The sequence below is a fragment of the Fukomys damarensis genome, unplaced genomic scaffold (assembly GCF_012274545.1).
Source record: "Fukomys damarensis isolate Sample0158 unplaced genomic scaffold, DMR_v1.0_HiC HiC_scaffold_12, whole genome shotgun sequence".
NCBI classification, from domain to species: Eukaryota; Metazoa; Chordata; class Mammalia; order Rodentia; family Bathyergidae; genus Fukomys; species Fukomys damarensis.
In genome coordinates this window covers 7,456,065-7,468,074 of record NW_022900924.1, presented here as the reverse complement: position 1 = coordinate 7,468,074, position 12,010 = coordinate 7,456,065, and the positions used below count along the sequence as shown (strand labels likewise).

At 52.4% G+C, this 12,010-nt stretch overlaps 1 protein-coding gene across 1 annotated transcript in view; it reads left to right on the top strand.

Annotated features, from left to right (window-relative positions):
• The window catches only part of Fam222a (family with sequence similarity 222 member A), a gene marked incomplete at its 3' end in the record, with an annotated part of 25,708 nt that extends 13,698 nt beyond the window's left edge, over nt 1–12,010 (top strand). Inside the window, exons 3-4 of the mRNA XM_033762277.1 lie at nt 10,718–11,268; nt 11,342–12,010. Of these exons, the coding sequence (XP_033618168.1) occupies nt 10,718–11,268; nt 11,342–12,010 (1,220 nt within the window). The remainder of the gene's footprint in view (nt 1–10,717; nt 11,269–11,341) is intronic.

Below are 12,010 nucleotides of genomic sequence, written 5' to 3'. Positions count from 1 at the left end.
AAAAAAAAAAAAAAAAAAAAAAAATCTAGCCTAGGCTGGGCAACTTAGTGAGATCCTGTGTAAAAGATAAAGCACTGGGGATACTACATAGTGCAAAGGCCTTGGGTTCAATCCCCACTACTGAAAAAGAAAAAAAGGTGTAAAGAGTAAGAAAATGAATGAAACCATTTGCATAGAAATCCCAAAAGAATAAGTCTTCAACAAGATTGTGAATTTAGGAGCCAGGCGTTTAGCTCAGTGGTTCTGCCACCTGCCTCATAAGCACAAGGTCCCGAGTTCAAGCCCCCGTACCAAATAAATAAATAAAGCAAGCATCAGTGATTTAAAAAAAAAATTGTGAATTTAAGATCAACATATAAACAGTTATTTTGTACAATGCAAGCTGAGCAGATTATCTTCGGCCTTGCAAGCCATACAGTCTCTAATTTACCAGCACTCGTGCTGTAGTAGGCAAACAGCCAAACACCTACATAAATAAATGGGCCTGGCTGTGTTCCAATAAATCTTTATTGACAAAGGCAGCAGGGGAAATTTGGCCCAATATGCAGCCGTGTGCTGGCCCTTGCTCTCCGCCAATAACAGAGTTGGCAAATATATATTATAAAGATACCGTTACAGTTTTTGAGAACAATGAGACATAATTCACATACTGTACAATTCACCCATTTATGTTATACTATTCAATAGTTCTGAATATAGTCACAGAATTGTGCAGTCATCACCACTGTTAAGTTCGATAACACCATCTCCAAAAGGTATCTCCCAACCTCCTTAGTCTCAGGCACTCACTAAACTATTTCGTGTCTACAGGATTTGTTCCCTGGATCTCTCATACGCATGAACTCATGAAATGTGTGACGTTTTAGGACTAGTTTAACATTTCCAAAGTTCATCCACACTAGGATATATCAGCACTTCATTCCTTCTTACTGCTGAGTACTCCTTTGTAGGGTTGTGCCGTTTTATTCATTTATCAACGGACAGAAATGCATGGGGTGTTTTCCCCACTGGCTTGACGGTTCATGCTATGAGCATTCGTGCGTGTGTGTAGACATGTCACCATTTCTCTTGTGTGTGTACATACAAGTGTAATTACTGGGTTATATGGCAACTGTTTTAACATGCTGAGGAAGTGCCACTGTTTCCCAGGAAGACTGTACCATATTACTTTCCTCCTACTGGTGTATGAGGATTCCAGTCTCTCCACACCTTCGGCAACAGCCTTTGTAGTGGATAGGAAGTAGTATTTCAAGGTAGGTTGAATTTGCATTCCCCTAGTGACTAAAGATGTTGAACATCTTTTATGTGCTTATTGGCTTTTGTGTATCTTCTAAGAAATGTCTACTTTTGCTTATTTAAGTCCGTTTATCTTGTTCGTATTGCATAACTGAATTGGTAGGGCATGGTAGGGCATGCCTGTAATCCCAGCACTCTGAGAGCCTGAGGAAGGAAGATTCTAAGTTCAAGCCTAGTCCCAGCAACTTAAAATAAAATTTAAAAGAAATGGGGATGTAACTCAGTGCAAAGATCCTGGGTTCTCCTGCCTTGCAAGCACATGGTCCCAAGTTTGAGCCCTGGTTCAAAAAAAAAAGATCCTGGATTCAATTCTAAGTACTGGAAAAAAATCATATATTCTAGATAAAAGCCATGGAATTTGTGGAAAAGCCACCGAATTTGCAAATATTTTCTCCCATCTTGGAGTTGCCTCTTCACTTTCTCGCTTTTAGTTTTGATGGGTGTGGTGTCTTTTGTGGCTTGTGTTTTTGATGTTTTATCTGAAGTTTTGTATAACCCAAGGTCATGAAGATGTATTCCTGTGTTTTCTTGTATGATCTTTCTAGCTTTTGCTCCTCCATGTAGATCTTTGATACACTTTGAGTTAATCTGTGTATAGAATGAAGAAAGAGCTTCCTTCTTTTGCATGCCATTACCTAGTTGTTTCAGAATCATTTGAGACCAATCTTTTGCTGATCTGAGGTATTTTGGAACCCTTGGCAAAAGTCAGGTAACCGTAAATGCGAAGTTTATTTCTGGATTCTGTATGCCCTGACGTGCCTATCTCCTTGCCAGTACCACAGTGTCTTGAGTTTTCTAACCTTGTGGTATGAGTCCTCCAACTCTGTCCTCCTCCAGCATTGTTTTGGCTATTCTGAATTCCATGAATTTTAGGATCAGCTGGTCAATTTCTGCAAAGAAGTCAGCTGAGATTCTGACAGAGATTGCACTGGGTCTTTAGATCTATCGGGGAAACACTGTGTCTTAACAGCACATCTTCCAGGGCCAGGAGTTTAGCTCAGTGGCACTGTGCCTGCCTTGAAAATGCAAGGTCCTGGGTTCGATCCCTGGTACAAAAAAAAAAAAAAAAAGTCTTCCAACCCATGAATATGGCGTATCAGCCCAAGTTTTGCTCTTTTTTTTTTCCCCCCTTTTTGGGGGGTGGAGAGCTGCTGAGGATCAGATCCATAGACTTGTGCATGCAAGGCAAGTGCTCTCCATTGAGCCACATCCCCAGCCCTGGACTTGTTCTCTTAATTTCACTTGGTTGTTCAATGTGAGTGAATAGGAATACAATTGGTTTGCAGATCTTGGTCATATATCCTGCAATCTTGTAGGACCTGGTTATTCTAACAGTTTTTGTCATCTGTGAATAAAGATCCTTTTGCTTCTAACGTAATGTCCTGTATTTCTTTTTCTTATCTAATTGCCTTGGCAATTGAAGTTTCCTTCAGTACAGTCTTGCAGGGAAGTGGCAAGAGCAGACAGCTTTGTCTGATTCTGATTTTTTAAGAGGAAAGCATTCCATCTTTTACCATGGGATATGAAATCAGCTTTGGATTTTTCAGAGGTTTTTTTGTTTTGTTTTGGTACTGGGGATCGAACTCAGGACTTTGCAAGGCAGAGGTGGAAGCACCCCTGAGCTAAATCCCCAGCCATCAGCTTCTTGTATGTGGTCATCTTGAAAGACTGTAGATTAGGCAAATGTTTTTTCTGCATCCATGGAACAGAACATGCGATAGTTGCCCTTTGGCATTGTAGGTTCACTGATGATCTTACACACTTTGGATAAGTCCCACTTGGTCAAGGTGAGAGTCCGTTCTGTGTACTGCTGGGTTTGGTTTGCTTGTATTTTGATTTTTTTTTCCATCTACATTCATAAAAATTACTCATCTATAGCTTGTATGTGAGAGAGACCTGTAGTTGTGATATCAGGGTAATGCTGGCCTTACAGAATTACTTTGGAAGGTTTTGGTTTGGTTTGGTTTTTTAAAGAGCTGGTATTAAATCTTCTTTAAATGCTTGGTAGCATTAACCAGTGAAGCTATCCTGACTGGATCTTCTAATTGTGGGTAGTATTTGTTTGTTTGTTTTGTTTTGTTTTTTGAGACCGGGTCTCGCTACGTAGTTGAGACTGACCTGGAACTCACTATATAGCCCAGGCTGGTCTCGAACTCACAGTGATCCTCCTGCCTCAGCCTCCCCAGTGCTGGGATTACAGATGTGCGCCACCACACCCAGTTTGTGGGTAGTATTTTGATCAGTCAAACTCTTGTTAAAGATCCATCTAGATTTCCAATTTGTAAAGTCAGTTTGGGTGGTTTATACTTAGGAATTTGTCCAGTATATCTAAGTTATGATATACAATTCAAAATTGTAATAAAATAGTCCTGAGTCTGATCTCAAGCACAAGATAAAATTATAGTAAAATAGACAAAAGATGCAAATAACCTTTACAGAGAGAAATTCAAACTTATTCAATGATTTTTTTTTTTCTTCAAAATTAGGGATGAAACCGGGGCCTTTGGCATGTATGGCAAGTACTGTACTTTTCTATGTGCTACCTCTCTAGCTCTTTTTGTACCTCTCTAGCTCTTCTTGTTTTACCTCTGTAGCCCTTTTTATTTATTTTTAGACGGGGACTGTTTCCCAATCAGGTCATGAGCTTTGTGACTGTTCTGCCTCAGCCTCCTGAGTAGTTGGAATCATTGTTGTTTGCCATCATGCTCTGACAAATTAAAAGGCCTAAATAAACTCAGAAATATATCAGACGCAGGGACAGCAACTGAGTATCAACAAATCCAATTTGATCCCTACATCATAGCCGCTTGTGTGTTTGTAACTTGAAGAGCTGGCTTTGAAGTCAATGATGAAGAAACGGAATGGCCGTGGCACTTTTGACGAAGAAATACGGGACAGAGGAAGGGCATGGTATTGCCATGGCTTAAGGCTGGGACAGAGGGGCAGGGAGGAGAGCAGAACACCTAGAAACGGATCCACATTCATGGGAGCTCAGTGTAGGAGCCCTGACGCCTACAGATCACCGGGAATCCATATGCAGTGCAGGGGCACCTGGTACCCACAGGGAGTAAGGGACAGCAGGGCCCCTGCCTCACCTCTCACCATGTGAATAAGGAATCCCGGCATGTGGAAAGCAAACTCACACCATTCATGGGAGAAATGCGGCAGTATCGTCCCCAGGGTGGGAAGAATGTCCAAAATCCGAGAAAAGGCACAAGAAAAGGAGAGGACAAGGTGGACGACCCTAAAACTTAGTAAGTCGAGATAAATGACAAAGGGGGAAATGGGTGTGCAGTACTTACCCAGGACTCGTCTCAGAAGAGCGCGCCCAATGTGGCCCAGAAAGAAAGCAGTGGGAATGGGCAGGAGGGGCCAGGAGGGGCCGAGAGCCAGAGGGAGAATGGGTGAGGCCGAAGCACCGTGGATGGAGACAGGAGTGGTGCATCACCAGGGGAGGAGAGGAGGGAGCCATTCCAGACCGTGAGGAAGACATGGGGGCAGGCAGTGAGGCGTCGGGCGGAGACGGGGACCACAGGGCCAGGGGCCTTGGCACAAGGGTGAGGGGAGGGATAAAAGGGCCCCACCCAGCTGCACATACAAGGACAGCTCCAGCGGGGGCTCAGGGGATGAAGGCCTGGGAGGACCTCCCCCCTTTTTTTCTGGTACTGAGGATAGAACTAAGGGTCTTACACATGCTTGGCCAGCACTCTACCAATGATACACACAAACACACCCCAGCCCTTTAAATTTTTTTTGAGGCAAGGTCTGTTGCCCAGGCTGACCTCAAACTTGAGATCCAGCCTTCCAGATAGCTGGGATTATAGATTTATGCACCTGTCTTTGTACGTGCCGGGTATCCCTGAATGTCTGGGCATGTGTGTGCCCAAGCATCTTCAGTGTGTGCGCACTGCACATGGATAGAGGAGGAGAGGAACAGGATCCCTGTGTCGTGCTAATGACATCCACTGTGTCCACTGCCTGCTCCAGTTTAAAAGCAGAAAGGTGGCTAGCAGCCTCCTCTGAGTGCCTTTAGGTACCAAGCCACCTGATGTGCATGCTGTCATTTAATCGTCACTCCCTCCTCCAGCGAAAGGAGGCCAGAGAGCTGCACTCACTTCCCTGAGGCCCTCAGCTGGTAGCTGGGGCGCCCAGATTCACCCCAGGGTCCTGGAGCCCAGGCAGGCTGGGGTCCCTGGGATGGTCAGGAAGCGCAGCCACCACTGCCACTCCCCGGGTGGCTCCCAGTGGAGGCCAGAGCAGAGCTGTGCCTTCCCTGACCCACTCCGGGGGGGGGGGGTTTTTCCGGGGGGGGGGGGGCAGGGGACCTCATTAGGGATTCTGCCTGTGCCACCAGCTAATTAGTGTCATGTTAATTGAACGTTCAGGAGGCTGCCACCTCCAAGGGCAGAGTGTCACAATGAAGGGGAATGCAGTTGTGAGGCTGCTCCTCCCTGTGGGGCCAGGAGGGTCTGTCCTGAAGCCCTGGACCCTCCTCGCTCCTCACTACAACCCAGATAATGCCCACTGGGACTTCCTGAGCCTTCCAGGAGGAGGCAGTAGAAGCCGCAACAGCATAAAAAACATCTGCCAGCACCTGCTGTCATTCTTCCCCTCCTCTGGGAAAGTTCCATTCACCCCAAAACCTGCCATCTCCAAGGGGACCCCCAGGTGTCAGCAGGAGCATGTGGCTGCCATGCCTGCAGCTCCCATTCCAACACCAGGACATTGGGCAGGCAGCATGCTCTCTTCAGGCCTCAGTCTACTTAACTGTCACAGAGCCAGCCTCGGAATGGAGCCCACAGGGTACAGAGGGCTCGACAAACGGGGTCATGTCCCTGACCGTCCTTCCCCTTGACAGACTGGCCTGTCTCCCCGCTGGATGCCTGGGAATCCTGGAGCATGGGACCAAGCACTCCGGGCCACATCCACCCTGGTTCCCATGATGAGGAAGTGCCTTGAGCTTTACAAGGCCTCGAGCTCCACCCTGACTCTGCCCTGTGACTGACAGGACCTTGAGGCTCACATTAAGTGCCCTGCACACAAGTCACCCACGAGTGGCAGAGCTGCACATCAGACCCCTGCAACCTGACTGCAGCCATGTGTCAGCTTCTCGCTGCCCTGTGAGCTCCACAGTGGCGCCCCCATCCCGGCCGCCCCCCTTCTGGAAGGCAGCAGTGCAGCAGAGGACGGCTTTCGTGTATCCCTGCGGCAACATTAAATCCCACTCAAAGGGCTGGTTTTAATTGGCTTAATATACTCGTTAATAACCGCGTCTATTTAACGCACCTGTAAAAGGCCCATAACATTAACTTAATGGCAGCAACGATGTACCCAGCACTTCCAGCCAGGCTTTTAAATTTCCCCAACAAGCTTTTAATGGGGCCACGGTGGGCGGGGATGGAGCAGGGAAGGGGCGGCCTAGTTCACAGAGGCACCTTGGTTTCTGCACACTCCAGGCCTGTTCTGTCTGGCAGCTGCAGCCTCCAGGCACCCCGAGCAGGACCTTCTCTGGCCCAGGAAGCAGCACTCCAAGTGCACTTAGATGGCGGTGCCCACAAAAGTCAAGGACTCTCGCCCAGGGGACAGATGGAGAGACAGCCACAGCACAGGTGTCACGGCAGGGAACATCTCAGCTGAGACCAGGAGGGGCAGGAGAGCAGCGGGGTGGGGACGGGGTGGGGACAGGGCAGACCCCTGTTGGCATTTGGGCCCCCCGTCTTGGTTCTGCCATCTCGGAGAGGGAAGGGGAGCCACCAAGGGGCTGGTTTGAACAGCACTTCACACCCGCCACCTCTGCGATGTGCCATCCGCGACTCTGCACTTTCACCAGATCCCCAGGGGGCTCCTCTGACCCTGTGCCCCTCACACGCCAAGGCCACCTTCCCAGAGGAGCCTTATGCCAACCATGAGTCTAAACCAGGTGCCCGCCCTCCTCCACCATGCCCCCCGCAGCCTGCCTTCCGGTCCTTGTGCCAGCATATCAAATCATCCCAAACTCTGGGGTCCGATGGCATTCGCAACACTCAGCAATAGACAGGGCACAGCAGGGACAGCGGCTCTCCTCCCAGACGTCCCTGGGGGTGGGGTGAATGCGACCTGAACTCGCTGTCAGCCAGTGTGTGCACGTGACGCCTCTCCCCTCGGCTGGCCTCCAGGAGGGGTGTCCACAGCTCTCCAGGCAGCCGCTCTGTTACACCCCACCACGAAAGACACCCTGCTCAACGGACAGGAGTCACAAAGCCAGTTCAATGATGAAGTGAAGAAAATTAGGCTCTGCTGTTGGTGGGAGCCACGTCAAAGAATTTCCGAGCACGTTTTGAAACCGTCTGGTCCTGGGGCTCGCTGCTGCCTGCCTCCTGTGCCACAGTGGCGGCGCTCCACGGGCAGGGATCGCCAAGGCTCAGGATGGCCGATGCTGGGACTTTACTCCCGTGCCCTTACTCCTAGGCTGGACAGTCCAGCTGACCACAGCGTTGCCACTGTGTGTCCTGGGGGGACGGCAGCACACAAGCCAGCTCCGGGAGCCCCAGTCTGGTGGGCGAGGAAGACCAGCCAACGGCAGTCAGTCTGCAGTGGGTGTGTGGCAGTGAGGCCCAGCACCTGCCGGGGACTCCTGTGGGGACCCAGAGGCCAGCTGGAGGAATGAAGGCAGGATCCTGGGGTCCCCTCCCCCACCCCACTTGAGCCCCAGCTTCCCCACTGCTCAGGAGCCTGCCCGACAGCTGGCTCCCCAGTCCCTCCATGAGGCCTTTTCTTGCTCCCTCCCACTTACCCAGCTGGACTGTGACGGCACTGGACGCTCTTCGCTAGGTCCCTCCTCGGGAGGGTCTGACACATCCACCAGGCTGGAGACAGGGTGGCCTGGGTCCCCATTTACCTCCACTGTACTCTGGTGGCACAGGCTGCATCGAGGCACCCAGGGGCAGCCCAGGAGAAAGTCCTCCAGGGCACAGGGTAGGGTGGGGCTGCCTTCCCAAAAGCTCCCAGGGCCCCAAAATCAGGGCAGATTTGAGACTAGTGACTCTGGTGGCCTGCAGGCCCATGCCCACTTGAAGTTTCCCGTATGACAAACACCAAGGAACACAGAGAGCCCTGGCAAGCACAGCTCCAGGTGAGACTCAGCTCAGGGCCGGGCAGAGGCCAGGGCAGCCATGATAGCCACAAGCAGGTCACCCCGAGCCCCCTCAAGCCCATGGGCCAAGTATGGTCTCTCCTAAGGGCAGCCGGCCTAATTCTGCAGAAGAATGAGAGCCTCAGGAGTCCCCTGACCCCCATGGGTCCTGTGTGGAGTGGGGTGACAAGAACATCAGACTCCAACTCTCCCCATGTACTCCTGGTAAGATCAACTCCCTTTCTTCATCTGTGAAACGGACCTGCGTGGGTCATCTCTTGCTGTATCACCAGTGACTCAAAACTCTGCAGCCTGAAATGGCTTTGATCATTTAGTCCCTGCTGCTCTGAATGGCTCAGGAGACTGGGCACAGCCCAGCTCAGATCCGGGTCTCAGGAGGTGTGGTCTCACCTGGAGGCCTGGCCAGGGCTGGAGGATCTACTTGCAGTAAGGCTCACGCAGCTGCTGGCTGGAGCCTCCGTCATCTGCGAGGGGTCTCTTGCTCCAAGAGCTGCTCTACTGTTCCCACATGGCAGCAGCAAGAGATCTGAGAGGCACCAGGCAGCCACCCTGTTCGTGAGACCAGGTTCCAGAAGCCTGCTCTTTTACCTCCTGAGAGTCTTAACTGGCTACACAGCTCAGCCAGGGTTGGGGTGGTGTGGGTCACCAGGATGGCCCGTGGGTGTGAAACCCGGGAAGGAAGAATCTCCCGGGGTGGCAGGTGTCGGAGGCTGGCTGCTAAGTGCCTCAGTCTGCTCCTCCTCTGTGACTTGGGACTATCCCTATTTCTCAGAACTGCCGCTCTCCAAATGAAAGCCACTGAGAAAAGTGTCGGGCACAGAGCCCGACACCTACGAAGTGCTCCCCAAATGGCGTCAGTCTTCTGGTGTCACCACCAACTCCCACGAAAGCTGGAGGGACCACACCACCCTAGAGGAGCCTCTCTGACCAAACGGGGGCCAGACGCCCCATCCTTCAAAAACAGGGACTGGAAACAGGCATTGTTCTGCCCCTCCCCTTAAGATTTTAAACACCTAATTTATTCCATCCATTAGATAGATTTTGTAGATTTAATCATTTTCACAGTTGGTGGCTCATTGGATACTCAAGATAAACTCCAAATGAAAGTATAATGGTGAGGACAAATGAGTTTTCACACCACAATGGCAGAAACTTGCTTGGGAAGAGAGTTTAAGAGGAACGAAAATACATACAGATATAATTTTTTCCCCGGCAGCTGCTTTTGCTGACTCTAGTAGGTTACCACAGCTAATTTCACCAGTTTTGTTCATCTGTAAAATTGCATAAAAGTGACATTTTTGTGCTCATTATAGCAACTGCTGATTTATGGCTGGCAAATGAAGAGCCGGTCCCTTTTTTGCGGGACTCTCCGAGCGGCTCTAAGTGCCCATGAAATTGCTTGTATAATGTAGTTTAAATCCAATCTCGGAGAAAGATTCCCCCGTTGGCCAAAGTGACATTTCCATTCTCCACACCGAGTTTATTTTAGGCCACTCAGGAGGGGCTGCCGTGGGCAGGGTCAGAAGGGAGGCCCACGGTGCGCTCACCTGCCTTAGTCCAGAGTAGGCAGGAGGGACGTGAGATGCCACCCGCCCGCTTCCCTCCCTGCTGCTCCTGTCCTGCTGAGTCCCTCACCAGGGAGGGGCACTGTGGCGGGACAGAGGGTGCTCACTGACTGCACAGGTCCCAACCTGGACGAACCTCTGTGGCAGGGTATGTGACACAGGCCTACATCTCGCCACACACAACAAGGCACAGCCAGGCCTGTTGTTAGAAGTCGGGATAGCGGTGAACTGGGACACGGCTGCGGACTGGGAGGGGAACGGGGACCCTCTGAGGGACTGGCAGTGCCCTGTCTCTCCACCCAGCTATGTCCTTTTATGAAAGTTTCCCAGGCTTCTGATGTGTACAAGTTCTGTATTTTACACTCTGATCCAAAGCTTAAAAATCTGGAAAGGCTGGGGGTGATGGTGCACACCTACAATCGCAGCACTATGGGAAACTGGGGCAGGAGAGTCACAAGTTCCAGCCCATCCTGGGCAACTTAATGACTTAGGAAGACCCTATCTCAAAATAAATTTTAAAAGGGTTGGGATGTAGCTCAGTGCAAAGGTCCTGGGTTCAATGTCCAATTCCAAACAAGCCTGGAAGGAACAGAGGAGGGATGAAAGCAAGCATGTGAGGGAAGAGAGCGGAGCAGCTCTGCGAGCTGAGCTTTCGTAGGCAGCAGAGGCCTTGGGGCCTTGCTGAGTCACTGGGTCGGCGCTCACCAGTGCCTCTGTACCACAGGCGAGACGGCAGCCAGCTCCATGCACTCCTCCCGCTACCCGAGCCCAGCCGAGCTGGATGCCTATGCCGAGAAGGTGGCCAACAGCCCTCTGTCCATCAAGATCTTCCCCACCAACATCCGCGTGCCCCAGCACAAGCACCTCAGCCGCACCATCAACGGCTATGACACCAGCGGCCAGCGCTACAGCCCCTACCCACAGCACGCCGCTGGCTACCAGGGGCTGCTGGCCATTGTCAAGGCCGCTGTCTCCTCCTCCAGTGCGGCCGCCCCCACTGGACCCGCCAAAAGCGTGCTCAAGAACGCTGAGGGTAAGCGGACCAAGCTGTCACCGGCCACCGTGCAGGTGGGCATCGCGCCCTACCCAGCGCCCAGCACCCTGGGACCTTTGGCCTACCCCAAGCCACCCGAGGTGCCTGCCCCACCACCCAGCCTGCCCGCAGCCGCCACTGCCGCCTCCGTCATCCCCTTGCCAGGCCGTGGCCTGCCCCTGCCGCCCTCTAACCTGCCTTCCATCCACAGTATCCTCTACCAGCTCAACCAGCAGTGCCAGGCCCCAGGCGCTGCACCCGCTGCCTGGCAGGCCGTGGCTGTTCCCCACCCCAGCCCGGCCAATGCAGTGCCAGGCCCCAGGCGCTGCACCCGCTGCCTGCCAGGCCGTGGCTGTTCCACCCCCCAGCCCGGCCAAGCATGGCCCTGTGCCCAGCTTCCCCAGCATGGCCTACTCAGCCACAGCCGGCCTGCCCGATTGCCGGAAGGGCACAGAGCTGGGTCCCGGAGCCACCACAGCCCTGACACTAGCTGGGGCCACCAAGCCTGCAGGGTACACGGAGAGTGGCCTGGATTACCTGCTGTGGCCGCAGAAGCCACCGCCGCCACCACCCCAGCCACTGCGCACTTACAGCAGTGGCACGGTGGCCAGCAAGTCCCCAGAGGCCTGTGGCAGCAGGGCCTACGAACGGGCCAGCGTGTCGCCCCTCAACTGTAGCGTGGGGCTGCCGGCCAGCTTCACTGTGGGCCAGTACTTTGCTGCCCCCTGGAACAGTGTGCTGGTGACCCCCACCAGCGACTGCTACAACCCCGCGGGGGCGGCGGCAGTGGCAGTGACTGAGCTGGGCCCGGGAGCCACCCGGGAGCTGACGGGGCCTCCGGCGGACACCCTGGCAGGCCTGCCTAGCAAGAGCATGTGCAACACGTCGGTGCTGAGCAGCAGCCTGCAGTCGCTGGAGTACCTCATCAACGACATCCGGCCGCCCTGCATCAAGGAGCAGATGCTGGGCAAGGGTTACGAGACG